The sequence below is a fragment of the Haliotis asinina genome, chromosome 1 (assembly GCF_037392515.1).
Source record: "Haliotis asinina isolate JCU_RB_2024 chromosome 1, JCU_Hal_asi_v2, whole genome shotgun sequence".
Taxonomy (NCBI): domain Eukaryota; kingdom Metazoa; phylum Mollusca; class Gastropoda; order Lepetellida; family Haliotidae; genus Haliotis; species Haliotis asinina.
In genome coordinates this window covers 82,059,852-82,079,215 of record NC_090280.1, presented here as the reverse complement: position 1 = coordinate 82,079,215, position 19,364 = coordinate 82,059,852, and the positions used below count along the sequence as shown (strand labels likewise).

General features: G+C 41.3%; 2 protein-coding genes across 2 annotated transcripts; one reads left to right on the top strand and one right to left on the bottom strand.

Annotated features, from left to right (window-relative positions):
* Nucleotides 1-292: 292 nt before the first annotated feature.
* On the top strand, nucleotides 293-2,845 carry LOC137276301 (acetylcholine receptor subunit alpha-type acr-16-like). Its single transcript, XM_067808217.1, has 3 exons — nucleotides 293-1,022; nucleotides 1,985-2,186; nucleotides 2,818-2,845. The coding sequence occupies exons 1-3, from the start codon at nucleotides 293-295 to the stop codon at nucleotides 2,843-2,845; spliced, it is 960 nt and encodes a 319-aa protein (XP_067664318.1).
* Nucleotides 2,846-12,282: 9,437 nt separating this feature from the next.
* LOC137283432 (uncharacterized) lies at nucleotides 12,283-16,822 on the bottom strand. The gene is made up of 2 exons (XM_067814909.1): nucleotides 16,743-16,822; nucleotides 12,283-15,669 (listed from the first exon to the last, which is right to left on the bottom strand). The coding sequence occupies exon 2, from the start codon at nucleotides 15,039-15,041 to the stop codon at nucleotides 13,731-13,733; it is 1,311 nt and encodes a 436-aa protein (XP_067671010.1). The 5' UTR covers nucleotides 15,042-15,669; nucleotides 16,743-16,822; the 3' UTR covers nucleotides 12,283-13,730.
* Nucleotides 16,823-19,364: the final 2,542 nt, after the last annotated feature.

The window sequence follows — 19,364 nt, the reverse complement described above, 5'->3', positions numbered from 1 at the left end:
CCACGGTAACCTAGTTGTACTATGGAATCAGTCTGCTTTGCCTCAAATGTCATTGCCATTTTCACAAGTGAGTTTTCACCTTCTGTTGTTCACTGTTATGTTGCAGGTTAGTGGTTGTTTACACATACAGTGGAACTGTAAACAAAGTTTAGAAACAATAAGAGTGGACGAGTGAGAAGATTTTAACATTCACGAAATCGTTGCGACAATAAGCCCATCTACAACATCGAGTGAAGTTCTGCTGCTTTTCATAACTCTAACGTGACTTCATCTTTGCCAAACACGTTTCAAAATGGCGGCGAAAACCTTTGTCTTATATTTGCTGTCGTTGCGTCTATGGTGGATGTCGTCTGCTCAAGACGCAGACGACATAAAACGTCTGTTCGACGATAAGATCTGGTCACACAACCCCTACATCCGCCCGGTTCTCAACCAAACTGACCAGATGAACGTCACCATCCAACTCAACATCGTCGCAATCACCAACTTTGATGAGGTGTCGGAAAATCTGTCGTTCACGGCGTGGCTGGACATTCTTTGGCACGACCCGTTCCTGACGTGGGACCCGATGCAGTACGGCGGTACTTCGTCGATCAACCCGCCCGCAAACCAAATCTGGCGGCCCAATGTCGCCGTTGCCAATACTATGTCAACATTCAACCCAGTCACAGATAGTACAGATCTTGTACATGTGTTTTCAAACGGAACCGTCAGGTGGAAACCTGGGGCCAATTTTGACGTGTACTGTGAAATAGATACAAGTGCATTTCCCTTTGACACCCAGGAGTGTAGGGTAGAGCTTTTACTCTGGGACTACTTGCTTGCTGCTGTGAATCTCCTTCCCAAGGCGTCTACGGTTGGCGTTAGCAGTTTCAGGGCTAACGGGAAATGGAAGTTGGTCTCGACAGACGTCTCCAGTGAGATCCGGTACCCGGACAAGTCAAGCAAGCCTGGCGTTGTGATGAAGCTGACGTTGAAGAGACGTCCCAAGTTCGTCCTCAGCAACATCATCTTACCAACAGGTATGCTTCTCGTTGTCTGTCACACCAACTCCAAGGTCTGCTTATCGCATTGTCATGACGGTCCGGCAAAGAAAGAGTTCGCGCGAAAACATCTACACGTGGTCTGTTTATCCTGGGCCCCGTTGTCTGCCTGTATCAGACCCGTGAAGATTTGGATTCCAATGCTTGTCGTAAGAGGCGACTAACTGGATCGGATAGTAAGGCTGTTTGCACATGTCATCGTATCCCAATTGCATAGATCGATGCTCATGATGTTGATAACTGGATTAATTATCTGGTCTAGACTCGGTTATTTTCCGATCGCCGCCATGTAGCTGGGATATTCCTGAGTGTGGTGTTCCCACAACTTAACAAAACCAAACTAAGATCGGATCGGGTTTTAAGGTTTTAAAATGGAACATAGATAATGCTTTCGCTGTCACTTATGAATAATACGATAACTACAAGATAGGTAGCCGTCTCTGCGTTTCTCTGGCTCTCTCCTTGTCTCTCTCGGGGTCTCTTTGTCGCTTTTTGTCTCTCTCTCTCTCTCTCTCTCAGTACCACTATGCTTGTCGTAAGAGGCGACTAACGGGCTCGTTGACTTGTTTGGCACATGTCATCCGTTCCCAGATAGATGCTCGTGCTGTTGATCACTGGATTGTCAGGCCAAGACTATTATTTACAAAGCGCCGCCATATAGCTGGAATATTGCTGAGTGTGGCGAAAAACTTAACTCACTCACTCTCTTAGTGACTCTCTCTCTCTCTGTCTGTGTGTGAGAGAGAGAGAGAGAGTGTGTGTGTGTGTGTGTGTGTGTTGTGTGTGTGTGTGTGTGTGTGTGTGTGTGTGTGTGCCTCTCTGCCTCTTTCAGCCTCTCTGTGCGTCTGCCTCTCTCTGTTTCTCTATGTGCCCCTCACAATGAAACCCACACGGACATTCACTTATTACCATATGTTGTATCGGTCACCTTTCTCTTGCAGCCCTTCTTGCCATCCTTAACTCATGCGTGTTTCTCATCCCCGCTGACTCTGGGGAGAAGATTGGCTTTGCCGTCACCATCCTCCTGGCGTATGGCGTCCTGATGTCATACATCACCAACATGCTTCCAAAGACGTCCAAAACCACATCCAGTCTCTCCTTAATCTTGATCGCCAGCCTCGTAGTCAGCTCAGCCTTCGTCGGGTTAGCGATTGTCATAACGAGGCTCTACAAGAAACCCGAAACAAAAGTTCCGGTTATTGTCGCGAATGTGACCAGACTTACTGAAAGAATTCTTTGTCGTGGAAAGAAAAATGAACGCCAGTCATCAGAATCAGTCAGCCGTTCTGATAACCAGAAAAACAATGACAGTATGGATAAGATTGTTAAATCAAACTGTATGTCATTGCCTTGTGCTGACAGACGTTGTCAATGTGATGACGCAATGACCTGGAAACGAGTCAGCAAATGCTTAGATATGGCATTGTTTCTGCTATTCTTCCCCGCCCTGCTGGTGGCTACAGTTGCCTTCATGGTTAAGAGTTTCTTTTCCTGAGGACATCGAGGTCCATTGACTTGGTTAACATATGTCATCGTGTTCCAATTACGTAAATCGATGCTCACGCTGTTGATCACTGGGCTGTCTGATCCAGACTCAGTTATTTACAGTCCTCTGCGATATAGCTGGAATATTGCTAAGTGCGGCATTAAACAACAAACAAAACACACAAACAATAGTAGTGAAGTCTAAGTCCTTGTGTTGGCGAACGGTCCGGATGTGTCATGGACGGCAGCATCAGTATCCTCATACGTGTGATAGTGTCGTTTGTTTCAGTTTCGACGTGATTAGACCTGCACTTTAGCGTCGTGTCATTAAACAATGCTCGTAAAAATGTATGGTGGCAAATGGGTGCCGATTTTTTTCTACCTGAAAAATGTTGTTTGATTGTCCTTCGTTGACAGTTTGTTTTTTTATAATATACATGCATTCCTTTTCTATGTCAGTATGTTCTCGTCACGATATGGCTGCAATATTGCCAGTGTGGCATTACTCACTCACTCACTCACTCACTCTAACCGGAAGAAGAGATAACACCCTACATTATCGAGGATGAGTAAGGCACGACTCGGCATCGAATGAAGTAGGTAAGTGGCATTTTTTTGGCAACAGAGCTTGTAGGTTCCTTGGTAGATTTAATAACACTATCTCTGTAGGATACTTGTGTAGATAGTTGTAAGATGAATTGTAATTATTGGGAGATGGCTTGCCAATCCTTTTCTTGAATGAATAAAATTTGTTTCAATCAAATCAAAGAATCTTGCAGACAAAACCACACCATGGCTGACTCTCCGTCGGTCCTGATATTGCAATCACGTGATGGGTCGCTTAACAATTTCCACGGTGTATATAAATATAACCTTTTTGCCTGTATATTGATAAAATCCATTGACGATAATTTGCCTGATCGTACAACGTTCATGAGGAACGGAACAATATTTCCTTTCCTGATACTTGTCACGAACTTGTTTTCACATTTCCTTGCCTTTGTTTCCTGGTGTAAATAATGTCTCTTCGGAGAGATATCATAACACGGGAAATAATATAAAATAGCACCGAAGGTTTACCTTATTTGTACAACACGTGTCAAAAACCGTTGTTTCCCGAGACAATCGGGTCATGACCGAGGATGCGTTGCAAACAACCAATCGCTTGCAAGCAATGTACAGCGATTCGCCTCACAACGGAGTGCTAACTTTCAGCCGCTTGAAATCGCATCAATCGCTGGATGAGGTCGCCTCGTTCTCAAACCAATATGGCGGCTTAGGAAAATTTGAATTCGACGGCTGAACAAAATTGTTTGGCTGCCAAACTGGCAAAAAAACACTTTACATCCAAGCATCCTAAGTTTGCTCCAAAGGTTCAATGTAGTCATCAACAATCGTAAATTCATCACTCGCCATCGAGACTCTTACAACACATTCTTTATTAGCGCCTGGCGAGCAAACCGTAATCGCTCCGCCATTTTTAGCAGAGTGATAAATGCTTACGCTAATCGATTTTCGGCTTGCAACGCACCCCTAAGAGTGTCACGGAAAGGAGGGGAGTGGTAAGGGATATGGCGAGACATAATGTCACGAAACGGTAGGGGTGGGGTGGAGGGTGATGGGTGTAACGGAAGTTGCAAGAAATACACGGTTCGAGGGTTGGGGAAAGGAAGATATAAAGGATTATCTTAGGAACAATCGTGATATGTTGACTCACCAATAGGAAATTTATTCTTCCAGGACCTTCGCGAAAAGATTTCTGAAAGGAACTAAATACCCTGAACAGTCATATCTGTTAAACAGATTAATCATTTTGGTTCAAGCGAATTACGGTTAATAATATTTTTATAAGCATGTCGTCAGACGTCATGGACCTATATTGACAAAGGAGGCGAAGACTGAAGCCGTGTTATTAAGATCTGTACATATACATGTAGTCTGTTTACAGTGAAAACGTAACGATGGGTTTCACTTTTAACAAGAAGTAAATCAAGTAAAGTGAAATAAAAGTTGCTAGTCTTCTTAATTCTAACTTGCCAGCTGAAAATGTAAGGCTCAGAATTTTATTCGACATAGGATAAAAGTGTGTTTAACAAACGATCGTAGGTTCAAATCCTAATTATTGGTTTTTATTACAAGGGGGTAAGCGCTGTGGTTAGAACAGTGAAACAAATGCACGTGCGGTACGTGGTGAGCGTTAACGTAGATCAGCACAATGTGCTCTCGGTGTTTCATTCAATGTGCATACCCCCTTGTAATACAAACAAATAAAGCGATTTGAATCTATGATCGTTTGTTAAACAACTTTTATCGTAAGTTAAATAAAATTTTGAGATTTAAATGTTCAATGGGCATGGTAAAATTATGCGGATTCGCAACGTTATTTTCACTATTTTCGATTTACCTTTTCGCTTAAAGTGAAATCCATTGGTACGTTTGGCTGCAAACCAACTACAGATGTCCGATACCAAACAACCATCAACCTGACTCGCGTATAACGGTCGTCTGAGACAGCCTTTTCAAGATCGCATGACAAGGTTACACTATACAATCAGAGGTGTGTACTGTAAATCCCACGGATGTGATTTCACATTGATAATTTCTAAACCAAGGTTTTGAAATAAATTGTCTTTCTATCATTGACCGTGAAATATCATGCTATTGGAAACATCCAGTATATTGTGGCGACACCTGGTTTCGAACCTGCAGCCCTTCGCTCTCTAGCATTGGCAATTCTATCCACTAGGTTACGATGGATCGCTGTGAAAAAAAATTACATCGTTCGTCAGTCTAAACCACGTGTTCCCCACAAGACAGGTTCTGTTGGGACATCCCTCCTCACATGGTTCACAATTTCTTGTAAACCATCGTAGTCGTGGTTTCTCCTACACTTAAACCAGGGCGGTCGGGTATCCTCGTGGTTAAAGCATCCGCTCGTCACACCAAGGGCCCGGGTTCGATTTCCCACATGGGTACAATGAATGAAGCCCATTTCTGCTGTACCCCTTCGTGGTATTACTAGAATATTGCTAAAATCGACTTGAAACTAGACAAGACTCACAGCGAGTGTTAAACTGGGTGGCCAGTAGCTGTAGCCTCTCTACTGCTTGCCAAGTATTAGATGACCCCGATCTGCATATATGGGATCAACCTGAGGGAAACAGGTTGTCGTCTAAATATTGAAAAGATCAATTTCCTCGGGCGAGTCGTGTCGTGATGGTGTTTTGCTGAACTAAATCTTTCTACGAGACACATGTTAAACATTAGTTGTATGTATTGCATGTATTGCACCATATGTAGCAACCAAGTGCATTCTTCCAGATTACTGGCTTCGCCTGCTTGTCACAAACGTGTTCACTGCGCTGGCTCATCTAATACTTGTCAAGCTGTAGTTTTGTGTCACCGTCGTGGAAGGCGCGGGTCGTTGCAGTGGTCAGTAATATAGTGTTTGTAAAAACAAAATGACTGTACTAACCGCTGGTTCCACAGGGGTTAGACTGGCCTTGCAACGTCTAACAGACGTTTTAGCGTCCATGCAATTCAAACGAATATGCATAGCATAATGACTTTGATCGTTTGTTTGTTATCTAATGGCACTCGAGACAATACAGCGAATGGCATAATAAGCACCGAAAAGCCACAGGTGTGCGTGTGCGTGTGCGTGTGCGTGTGCTGTTGTACTGGTCTAGGCAAATGTCAACTGTACAAAGTTGCCTCACTGACTGACTGAATGAATGTGGTTTCACGTTTTAGTGGTATCACGGTAGGGATACAGCAGAAATGGAATTCACGTATTGTACCCATGCGGGGATTCGAACTCGAGTCTTCGACGTGACGGGCCAACGCTTTAACCACAAGGCTACCACAACGCCTGTTCAGGAGTGTTCACAAAAATGCATCTCGTTCAGTTAATGTTTATGGAATAAACAAACATTCGTAGGAACACATCCATTTCGCTCATTCCATAGACACCGACTGCACGAGCTTTACGTGCGAGTGAACTGTGCAGGATCCCAGATTCAATGGTACACATTTTTAGTTGGCTTTTCAACATCGCAGATTACAGACGTTTTGAGTTAAGTTAGGTTAGGTTGATATTTTAGTTTAGACTATCAGTTGGATTTTCTTAGTAAAGAAAGTTAGAAGTTAGATATTTCGAGGTAGATTAGTTTGGTATTAGTCGGGTTTTGAACATTAGCAGAGTCAGCATTTAGATATTAGGAGTTAGTAAATTTAGTTAAATTCCTAGAAATTCATCAACAAAAAGTTTGAACATTTAATCAGTACTTCGCACATTCGATTTTACGTATAGGTGTTATCATATTTAGTTCTTCAGTTGCTCATTAGAAATAATTGTTATCACGTTTAGTTGATTAGATATTTTCACACAAGAACCTTCAGAACAACGCCCATACCGCGGTTTATCGTTGATTTCGAACAGACAAGTTACTCTGGACACCTGTTTTTGTTGTGCAGTGCAAGAAATCGAACCGGGAAAGATGGGAACGGGTGAATGGGTATGAATGTACGCCGCATTTATCAATATCACATGGGCAGTGGGGTAGCACAGTGGTTAATGCGTACAAAAATATTACTTAAAGCGACGTAAAACTACTCTCTTTCACTCATTTCACAGAAGGGTCACTATAAAGGGGTTTCTCTGCAGCGCAAATGGGTGCGCAGCACAGAGAAAATGACCAGTCTTCTTACAAGCGAGCAAAGCAACGTACTTTCCTCGCTTCGGTTCGAAAAATATTTTTCATGTCAAAATAAAATATCGCCACCATCAAAAGTATACACCTTTTTTCTGCACTGGATTGCGCTCTCACATTTCCAACCCCATGTTGAACAATTACTCAAGTGAAATAGTTTTTATTCAACATTTTAGGCGCAACCCCTTGGTACGTCAGAGCGTTCTTCGCCTCCATTCTCCGTTCCAGCTTCCGGTTCAACGGAGCGAAAGAACAGGAGGGTCTTATTCTGGTTGGAATACGTACAGTTACCTCCCCTGCTTCTTTCGCCCATTCTGCCAGAAGTGTTTTTATGTAGAATAAACGTTACGAAAATTCTACCAATAGTGACGACAGATAAGACAAATAAACTCCAACAGGTTCATGATAAAATTAGGTAATGTGGTATATCTTTCTAATATCTGCATATTCTTGTTCCGTCACTCCGTTCAACGGAAGCTGACAGGGGTAATGGAGGCGAAGAAGGAATACCCCAGGTAGCGCTTAAAATGTTGAATGAAACATATTTCACGTGAGTAATGACTAAATATGGGGTAAGAAATGTTAGAGCACAACCAAGTGGGGAAATGGAAGTGTACCATTGATGGTGACGATATTTTATTTTGATATGAAAAATATGTTTCGATCCGAAGCGAGGAAAGTACGTTCCCAACCTTTGCTCGCTTCGCTCGCATATAAGAAGACTTGTCATATTCTCTATGCTTCGCAACCCCATTTGCGCTACAGTTTGCCTGTGCTCTGCAGTATAAGTGTCAACATTGGGAAGCATATGTTCAGAAGCATTTAATGTGACGGTGAAAGAAAATACAAACACTTGCACGTCTCCAAAGCAGGATAATCAACTGGGCAAGACTTGCCGTGAATTTTAAAAATGAGGAAACCTATCTTCAAGTGACATTTATACAAGTCTTTCATTGATTGATTGCAATCAAATCTAGTTATGCAGTCAACGACATTATTTCAAAAGTGATCATTCGTAAGGTCTCGGTAATTTCCGTATGGTTGCGAAAACCTCTTCCCAAGCGCGATGCGCAGATGATTCTTCTAGACAGAGCTCAGTCATTTAATGGTGGATCAATGGCATCTCCGTCGCCCTCGTTGACAACGGAAAAGTTAACCATTGAATGTTTTGTGTGTCACATCAACACAAGTCCCTGACAATTGAGGGATATTTGTGGTCCCACATTTGCTTGTATCAGTCATGTTGAATCTGTGATTACACAATGCTATCTAGAAAGTGGTCAGATTTAACATGTGTCGTGTTGGGGATTACTCTTTTTCCGTAAAGTACAAACTCTAGTACTTTTTTTTCTGTTGAGTCCCATCCGGGATTCGAACCCGCAACCTCAGTACTAGAATTTGTTCTTTACTAAAGAAAGTGTAATCCCAAATATGACATGTTACATGTTGAATCTAAGTCGATGCAACACGTGTTCTGATTGGATAGAAAGAAGTAAGATAATTCGTGTTACGATTTTTAGCCGCTGGGAGGTTTTTGAGAACCGGGAAATATAACCGCATGAGAACAGACGTTCGTGGGAAGATATGACAATTAACCTCTGTCGGAAAAGAATCTCTGTTCTTGTAAAGTGACACTAAATGGATCGGGTAGATTGACTATGTCGTTGTTGGTATGAATCGCAAATGATGTCATACACCAGAAATGAGTGAGTGTGTATGGTTTCAGGCCGCTTTTAGCAACATTCCAGCAACATCACGACGGATGACATCAGAAGTGGGCTTCACACATTGTACCCATGTGGGGAATTGAACCCGGATCTTCGGTGTAACGAGCGAACGCTTAACCTTTCGAAGCCAGACCGGCTATCATCTCCGAAGAGAAGCTTTATTGGCGAAGGATCTACTGTGGAAAGACTTTCACCCGTATCCCTCGTAAATTTATCCTAGTCAAATCACATTACCTGAATATATATCCCTCGTCTGATAATAATGAGTTTTAACACTTTTCTATAATTGTATTTTAACATTCTGAAAGACTTCTAAATATGCCACTCGAAGAAATGTTTCCTCATTGTTAAAGTTTAGGGGCGATACGGGAGGAAGTCTTACCAAATTTACAACATGTTTCACTCTGAGAGACTTTAAGTGTTCCCGTCAAATATCATTGTTATTGGGGAAAGAGTCATCCCAGCCCCTCCCCCCCCTCTCCCCCGTCCAAAAAATATTTATAAAGGACTATAACATTAACAAAACAGGACAAGACCTAACAAAAAAAACCCCTAAAATCCCGAAAATTAATTACAATATATGATAAGTGCCCCATGCGCGATAATGTTACCTAAAATTTGAGGAACGGTAGGACTTCTTCCCCAACGATTTATAATTTATAAACTGTTTAATTCCAGCTGACTGGAAACATGCACAATGACACAAGTGCCAGTGGTAAGCACAGCGTCAGTATTTATCACTGACAATCTCTCTGAGCACATGCGACTTTATATATATTGTACCTATTCATAAGCATGGGGATAAAAATCAAACTGGAAACTATAGAGGCATTACTCTTCTAAGCATCTTCAGTAAAATATTCACAGCCGTCATAAATAAACGTTTAGTATTCTGGGAAGAATCCTTTGATAAGATAACTGAATCCCAAGCTGGTTTTAGAAAAGGATATACTACTACTGACAACATATTTGTTTTACACTCACTTATGCAGAGATACTTAAATACGAAAGGTACCAAATTTTATGTTCTCCTTAAGCAATAAAATGAGTAAACTTTTAAGAAGTATCTGTGATAACGTAAAGATGAGTGTGAGAAACAATAATGAAATATCTGAAACTTTTGAGAGTCACATAGGGGTAAGACAAGGTTGTATCTTGAGCTTATTTCTATTTTCTTTCTTTATCAATGAACTAGCAATGCAGATCCATGAAAACTGTTCAAATCGTATCCAGCTATATCCCGACATATTACAGCTATTTCTTCTACTATTTGCTGATGATGTAATACTTTTCTCTAGCACTATCCGCGGATTACAAGCAGAAATATATGAATTAGAAAAATACTGCAATGAATGGAAACTAACCGTATATAGAGACAAAATACCTAGGAGTCTATTTTTCACACCACCTATCGTGGTCCTTACATGTCAGAAATGCATCGCTGCAAGCAAAGAAAGTATTAACTGGTATAATTAGATACATTTATATTTTAGGAAACTTGTCACACAAATCATTTTTAAAAAATTTCGATGCTAAGATTAGTCCCATACTTTTATACGGTTCTGAAGTTTGGGGACTCCAAACATTTGATGCGTTAGAAAAAGATTCCTCCGTGTGAAAGGTACTACTACTACATTATGGTCTACGGTGAATGTTGAAGATTTCCATTACATGTTGAATCAAAACTTAAAGTAGTGAAATACTGGTTAAAAATCTTACATATGCCATCTTACAGATTACCGTAAAAATGTTACAACATGATGATATTGTATGATAGAAATAGAAAACATAATTGGGTTACAGATGTTAAACATTTACTATTTTCTACTGGTTTCGGCAATGTATGGCTTGAACAGTGCATAGACTCGCCCCCAAATTTTCTCACATCCTTTAAACAAAGGTTACAAGATATATATCTCCAGACTTGGCTTGATCAATTATCTGTGTCAAGTAAATGTTTTCATTACAGGATGTTTAAGCAATCTGTTTACAATGAAACTTACTTATCATCCTTGAATGTTCGGAAATATAAAATCACACTTACAAAATTTCGTTGCTCCTCCCACGATTTGTTAATAGAAACGAGTAGACGTGCTGGAATAAAAAGAGACGATACAATATGCAAAATGTGTGATTCGAATCTAATTGAAGATGAATATCATTTCTTTTGTGTCTGTCCAGCCTACCATACTATATATATATATATATGTGTGTGTGTGTGTGTGTGTATGTGTGTGTGTGTATATATATATATGCGTGTGTTGTGTGTACACACACACACACACACACACACACACGCACACACACACACACACACATATATATATATATGGTCTCTCTCTCTCTCTCTCTCTCTCTCTCTCTATATATATATATATATATATATGTTCTAAAATGTGGCAGTGTCGACAGTGCTATAACTACAGATCTACCAACAACAGACAAACGTACATAATATCAAACGGGCGATAACTCAAGATCTACCACTGTTGTACAAATGTGAAAATGTCAAACGTGTATTAACTCCAGACCTACCACCAACAGCGAACAAACGCCGGCAATATCAACCGGGCGACAACTCTAGACCTAGCTAGACCTAGCAATGTTCAATAAATGTGGCAGTGTCAGCCGTGCGATAAAGGCAGATCTGCTAGCAACGGCCAAACGTAGGTAATATCAACCGCGGAATAACTCTAGACGTATCAATGTTCTACAAGTGTGACGATGTCAATCATGCGATAACTGCAGACTTACCAACAACGGGCTGAAGTCTGTCAGAGAACGCAGTAGGTTTTTACCTACAAACGTTAACCTTACGACATTTTTCATGTTCCATAACCTTTTCCATATTCTTGCAATCTTTTCCTTATTCATACAATCGTTTCCGTGTTCTGGCAGTCTTTTCAGCATTCATACAGTCGTTTCCTTAATCAATTCATTGGAAGTCTCAAAACCGGCATCTCTCCAATCCGACATGCTTTAAATATCGGCACTAGGATTTGGTCCCGACAGACGCTACTTAATTTATGATCATTTAAAAGCCCTCTAATCCGGGGTCACTGAACACCTACCCGTTTACATAAATGTTTGACACATTTTGTAGAACATTGGTCTAGAGGTATCAACCATGTGATAACTCAAGACCTACCAATGTTCCACAAATGTGGCAATGTCAACCATTTCATAACTGCACCCGAAATAGACTTCCAATATACACTATATTGTGGGGAATCAAACTCGGGTTTGCTGTAGAGTGTGAGTGAGTGAGTGAGTAAATCTGGATACACGTACAAATAATATCATGTAAATAAAATCGCAAGTACAAAAATTTATTAAATAAAGTAATTACACATGTATCGATTTGATTAATCGGATTTTGTTGTTTTACAATAACGCTCTTGAATGAAGACTTAGTAAACTCACCATTTAATCTCATAAATATTCATGCGCTCAACAGCGCAAAGGTATGCGCATTGTAAGATTTAACAACTTTTAGTGTTTCATCACAAATCCATTGTCTTTCTTGCAAGCGTGCATTTCATTGCTTGGTAGTATTAGTTATAGTACACATTAATAAAGAAAGAAGTTGAGAATCTCTTAAAATGGTGATTACATTAAAAATATGCATAATGCTTCCATTATAATCGATAATCGTTCACCACAAGCCACTATAATCATTTATACACAACTCTCAACTGATTAGCAACTGTGGAGGCGCTCAAAGTGAACACTCTATACTAACAATAGAAACGGATAATATCTTTTGCACGGCTATTACCATTTCATACGATACTGAAAGCAACATCCATGATAAATCTCAGTTAGCAATATTCATGAGTACCCAACACGTGTTTAAATCTTCATCATAATATCAGCAATGTCCATGAATACATAACATATGTTATGTTTGAGTCTCAATCATAATATCAGCAACGTTCATGAACACAGACCACGTACTTAAGTCTCAGTCATAATATCATTAATATTCATGAATACATAACACATGTTATAGTCTCAATCACAATATCAACAATGTTCACGAACACGAACATGTTTTCAGGTCTCAGTCATAATATCAGCAAAATTCATGAACACATAATACATGTTTAAGCCTCAATTATAATATGAGCAATGTCCATGAATATATAACACATGTTTGAGTCTCAGTCATAATATCAACAATGTTTATGAACACAGAGCACGTACCTAAGTCTCAGTCATAATATCATTAACAATCATGAATACATAACACATGCTTAAGTCTCAATCATAAATGATATCAGCAATGTTCATGAACACAGAACACATACTTAAGTCTTAGTCATAATATCAGCAATGTTCATGAATACATAACGCATGTTTAAGTCTCAATGATAATATCAGCAATGTTCATGAACACGAACATATTTCCAGGTCTCAATCATAATATCAGCAAAATTCATAAGACATAACACGTGTTTAAATCTTAGTCATAACATCAACAATGTTCATGAAAACGAACATATTTGCAGGTCTCAGTCGTAATATCAGCAAAATTCATGCACACATAACACATGTGTAAGCCCCGATCATAAATAATATCAGCAATGTTGATGAACACAGAACACGTACTTAAGTCTCAGCCATAATACCAGCAATGTTCATGAACACAGAACACATGTTTCAGTCTCAATCATAATATCGACAATGTTCATGAACACGAACATATTTCCAGGTCTCAGTGGTACTGTCAGCAATATTCATGAACATAATATGTTCCAGTTTCAGTCGGCTGAGCGTGATGACACACACGAAAATATTCTGGACAACGCAAAACGTCTCTTTCGTTTCTTTTCCTTCTTAGCCGATATCTTTTCGGAATCTTTGGTGAGCTCTCTTGAACTGTCACCATCCTTCCGAACCTCATTAGTAATGTCACGTGCTGTGGGCGCATGTTTAGGTGAGTGCGTGTTATTGGCGAAATCATCAACATTAATTTCGACTTCAGTCACCGACGGCGTGGTTCTCTCAGTTGCCATCACTTCCGGTGTCTTTGGTGGGGAAGCAGACGACAGGTCACACCCTGAAGCCGACACCTTGTCAGCGCCAGACGAATGTTCAGTTAAAGACGGTGGTGTACTTCGGATATTCGTTGACTTTATCGAAAATGACGTTTCTTCATGCATAACAGACGACCCGTAAGAGACTGTCGACGGTTGAGCTCCCCTACACACAGATTGTGCGGGCGAGGATGCAGACGACATTTCTGGAGAATCAGGCGACCTGATTTCGGGAGATTTGTCAACTGGGACATTTTGTTCTATGTCAGTGGTGTCGCTGTGTCTCGATTTCTCACTGACGCATTTTCCCTCATAGACTTCAGTGTGTTTTATTTCAGTGGCATGTAAATCCGTTAACTGAACATCACCTCTATCGCCAAGGACATACGCTCCTGAAGTAAAAAGACGATCGTCTTCATGGGTGACAGCAATACTTCGTGTTTCTCCGTTGACCATCTCTCTCCGTTCTTCGGTCGTTACTCTATGATAAGTCTCTGAAAACTTGTGAATTGGAAATACACCAATCTGAAAATTCTCCGTTTGAGGTATACCATGTGCACACTTCCTCAATAGCACCGTTTCCCCCTCAATGGAAACGTAAAAATCTTTATAAGCCAGGGATTCATATACACAAGCCCCAGATTTCGAAGATTTGAGTTTGAACCAGTAAATGCGACATTTGTTGTCGACTCTCTCGGCCTTTCTGTTGACTGTGTCCTCAAGCTTCACCTTCTTAACCCTAAGCTGCAGGGTTGTCTCCCATGTCGCCCTCTTTCTGTAGGGACATACCACGTAGTTTGCTCCATGGCGGTCAAACTGAATGGACACAAGACAATCCCCACACTGACCGTCAGTGAAGTCCTCGGACATTGCAGTAAATTCCCTAAAAGTCAACACATTGCCTGAGTCGCTTACTTGACTGCCGACACATAACTTCAGGTCCTCTGTGACCTGGAGAAAGTGTCCAGATTTGAACTGCTCACTTTTAAGCTGGACCGGTTCCTCCTTCACGTGGTCGATGAGTTGTACTGCCATACTGATTTAAACAACTGCCTCTTTAATTTTTTTTTTTCAATTGCCGATCAGACAAGACTACACATGAAAAGGTTACATAACTGACCCTTGTAGGGTTAAGCCGGCGAACTTAAGTTCTCTGTAGTGGTCGACTTCCTGATTGTCAGAACAGACTTTTACAAACGTACTTTGTAGAACAAGTGTCCTACATATAAGACGGTAAAGAATTTTTCATCAGTCTCCAAAATATTGTGATCTCAGGAACAAAGCTGGTTTAATCCTTTCAACTGTAAGGCGAAGTTGGCATACTTACAGTCACTTCTTCTCTTCACGGTCAAGTTGTCTGTACTTTTTGATTTCCAAATTGCCAGAACACACTTAGTAGCAGATAAAAGTTTCCAGTGGAAGCAATTCTGCGTGGCGTGCTACTTCCTTGATCGGTAGAAACTGACTGTGGTGAGTCTATCCATCTGCTTTGTGTACACAGACTGGTGTTCATGACGCTATTAAAATCCCTGACTGACACATCCGTATTAGGACGTGCGAGACGACACAAACGGGTAACTTTGCCGCATTGTTGACTTTCTCATCCTCCCTAGGAATATCAGCTTTCAGATTGTTTTAACAGCGGTTATCTACGCCTGGATATCTGAGATAGAGAAACAAATCAGGGTCAGTTTGTGGAAGCCGTGGTGGCTGAGTGGGTTAGACGACTGACGTTGTCTCAACCCAATAAAAGTAGTAGAACATGTACTTTATTAAGGAAGTGTAATCACAAATATACCATACCGTAAATGTTACAGGGTCATAACCCCGTGAAGGTCCCGGGGTAGAATAGGCCTTCAGCAACCCATGCTTGCCATAAAAGGCGACTATGCTTGTCGTAAGAGGCAACTAAAGGGATCGGGTGGTCAGACATGCGGACTTGGTTGACATATGTCATCGGTTCCCAATTGCGCAGATCGATGTTCATGTTGTTGATCACTGGATTGTCTGGTTCAGACTCGATTATTTACAGACCGCCACCATATAGCTGGAATATTGCTAAGTGCGGCGTAAAACTAAACTCACTCACTCACTACAGGTTCATACATTTTCCCTGGCTGATTTAAAAATTAGCAGTCACCTAATCATGAAAAACACAAAATCAAAACCTTGGGACCAAGCTTTCACTTCGAGACAACCATACGTTCGAGATATCAAGTCCCAAACTTAGTGAGTTTAGTTTTACTCCACACTCAACAACATTCCAGCTATATGGCGGCGGCCTGTAAACGATCCAGTCTGGACCAGACAATCCAGTGATCAACAGCATGAGCATCGATCTGCGCATTGGGGAACCGATGACATGTTAGTTACAACAAGCATGGGCTGCTGAAGGTCACGTCCAACCTGGACTGCCACACAAACCGCATGTGATACGAAAATGATGCTGACTGTGAGGCACAGCGCCCTGTCACAGGGCGGATACAATGTGAGATGTTTCTTTTAAAGACATGGTCGAAAATTACTGGGATTCACTCACATTCACATTCACATTCAAATTTACATTCACATTCACATTCACATTCACGTTCACACACAGACACAGACACAGACACAGACACAGACACAGACACACACACACTCACTCACTCACATCCCCCACACACATTCCACACAGGCAAACCACAAACAGACATCATATAAACACCCACAACAGATAATCCCAACTGTACTTACATCTGTGGCAGCTCATAGAAATGTTGTTTTGTACCTCAAGCTCAATTATATATCACTCCGCACAAAGATCATGACGTGATTTCGTCTAGGGTTACCCCGTGATCCAAAATAAGGAAGTGAAATAGTTGTTCTGCCAGTTAAAGCCATCAACAAGAACGTACGTATTTCCCTACTTTCGGTTTGCAAACTAGGTCAGTGGTTATCTCCGTTTCAGTGCATCTCAGTCTGATTCGTCTCAAGACAATTCAGTTCATGAAATGCTGACACCAGAAAATGGGTATACTTCAGAGACGGATCGCGCCAGACAACCGACTTCACACAGATTCACGCATGTGAGTGACATAAGCGTACATGCCTGATACATGTATATTGCACTGGAATTTCAACATCGTATGCATGACCATACGTATTCGCGAGCTCAGAGATAAATATTTCATTTGTCACACTTCGCATTCAAAAGCGGATCCAGGAATTTAAAAAAAAGTGTATGTGTGTGTGTGCGTGCGTGCGTGCGTACGCGCGTACGTGTGTGTGTGTGTGTGTGTGTGTGTGTGTGTGTGTGTGTGTGTGTGTGTGTGTGTGTGTGTGTGTGTGTGAGAATTGAATTCAAGTGTTAGCCGCGAAATCATCTCAACCGAGTTCGAGACAGTGAGGTTCGACTATATTTTTGTTCCAGTTTACATTTATAACCAGTGCATCTTAAATAATCAATTACACGTGTCACACGCATATCATACGAAGTTACACATCATAAATATATGACGCATATATCACATCTGTGACGTAGATATCACTTGTATCACACATACACAGTGACAGATGCATCACGTTGTGCCCGTGATACTGATCTACCGTCTCCGTGGTGTAGTGGTTGGAGCGTACGCTCAGAGAGCCGAAGGTCGCGGATTCGATTCCCAGCCGCGGTCTTCTAGTCGGCTCGGTGTCAGTACACATAATGTGTCTGGGGTATTCATGTATAACTGCGGCATGATATCTCAGTGAGCTAGCACTATAAAACCAGTTCAAGTCTGGGCTAGTACAAGCAGGCATACATACACACACATGCATGTCGTCATGTGGGCAAAACATTCTAAGTGCGACGATAAATCCCATTACACCTCACCTCACGTGATATCAATCACTGGTTTATCTGGTCCATCATTTACAGCGCAGTAACCTGAGGACGACAAGGGTGAGAGCCGCCCCAGCGTCCAGCGGAGAGAACAGAAACCTGGACGATCAGGTATGCGGAAAGACTGTCCCCAAAATGCACTTAAATTGAACACATCAAAATAATCCAATGACGTCCTGTGACAGGATAAATAGTTGATTATCTCTAATCTGAAGTCATTGCGGCAAACAAATAATCTTCCTTTCGGTGGTCTCAGCATCCAAAGTCAGCATTGTGCGACTGAATATAACACACGCGGAAAAAAACCCAATCTTTTACAAAGTACACCGGCTCAAGACTATTTTGCAGTAGTGTATTGAGCCCATGGGATTGAAGGCATGGTACTGATGTAAGGAGCTTAGGAACGTAATGCCTTCAAGACCAGCACATTTACCCCGCCCCAGGTGGCGCCCTGTTCGTTCCTTTATATGGGCGTACTTTTCTCTTCATGCATTTGCCCTAATCCAAACTTAACTGTACGTTCTCTTGTATGTCCGCAGACTTGGTTGACATGTCATTGTACCCCAATAACATAGCTGGATGCTCATGCTGTTGATCACTGGATTGTCCTGACTCGATTATTTACAGACTGACTCGATTATTTACAGACCGCCGTCAAACAGCTGGAATATTGTTGAGTTCGGCGTTAACCAAGAACCAACCAACCATTTATTACTCCTGTTCAAGGCGGCATTAAACATATCTTGTTCTCTAAATGTCATCGTCTACGCGTAATCCTAGTATACAACATATATCCCCAGTATATATTATTGACTTCACTGCGTGTGTATTGGGTGTTACTGGATGTGTATTGACTGCCGCTGCATGTGTACTGACTGTCACTGTATGTGTATTCAATGTCACCGGATGTGTACTGTCTGCCATATTTGATGTCAATGGATGTGTATTGAGTGTCACTGCATGTGTATTTTATATCACTGTATGTGTATTGACCGGCACTGCGTGTGTGTTGGATGTCATTTGATGTCTGTTGACTTCACTTCATGTGTATTGGGTGTCACTGGAATGAGATATTGGACGACTTAACGTGTTTTTAAGGTTATCGAACCACTGTTATCGATCTGCGAGTGTCTTGTATATTAATATCATGCGGACGGTATATTATATTTAAGCCTGTGTTCCTTCGTCGATATAACGCAGTATGGATATTTTGGAAAGCCCAGTTCTATTTATAGCTACACGTAAATGGGACTGAGTGGTGTCAAATTTCAGGCGTCAGCCTGTATATGCTGTCGTGGTTACGTTGTCGTGATGACGCTGACGTAGCCTGCCGTACATGACTAACCCTCAATACAAGGTGACCTCTTTATATAGGCATTTACCCAGGTATTAATAACTACACCTCAAAATACCAACAAATGTCTCTTGTGATATAACAGACTCCCCATCACTTTTAAGATGTAATCGCACGCTATTAATATGTTTCGTCA

What these genes read in the sequence shown, in the direction of transcription:
- LOC137276301 (XM_067808217.1), top strand. Translation starts at nt 293, where the DNA reads ATGGCGGCGAAAACCTTTGTCTTATATTTGCTGTCGTTGCGTCTATGG. An exon ending in CAACATCATCTTACCAACAG is followed by an intron (nt 1,023 to 1,984) that starts GTATGCTTCTCG and finishes TTTCTCTTGCAG; the next exon opens with CCCTTCTTGCCATCCTTAAC. An exon ending in GTCAGCTCAGCCTTCGTCGG is followed by an intron (nt 2,187 to 2,817) that starts GTTAGCGATTGT and finishes CGTTTGTTTCAG; the next exon opens with TTTCGACGTGATTAGACCTG.
- LOC137283432 (XM_067814909.1), bottom strand. Translation starts at nt 15,041, where the DNA reads ATGGCAGTACAACTCATCGACCACGTGAAGGAGGAACCGGTCCAGCTT.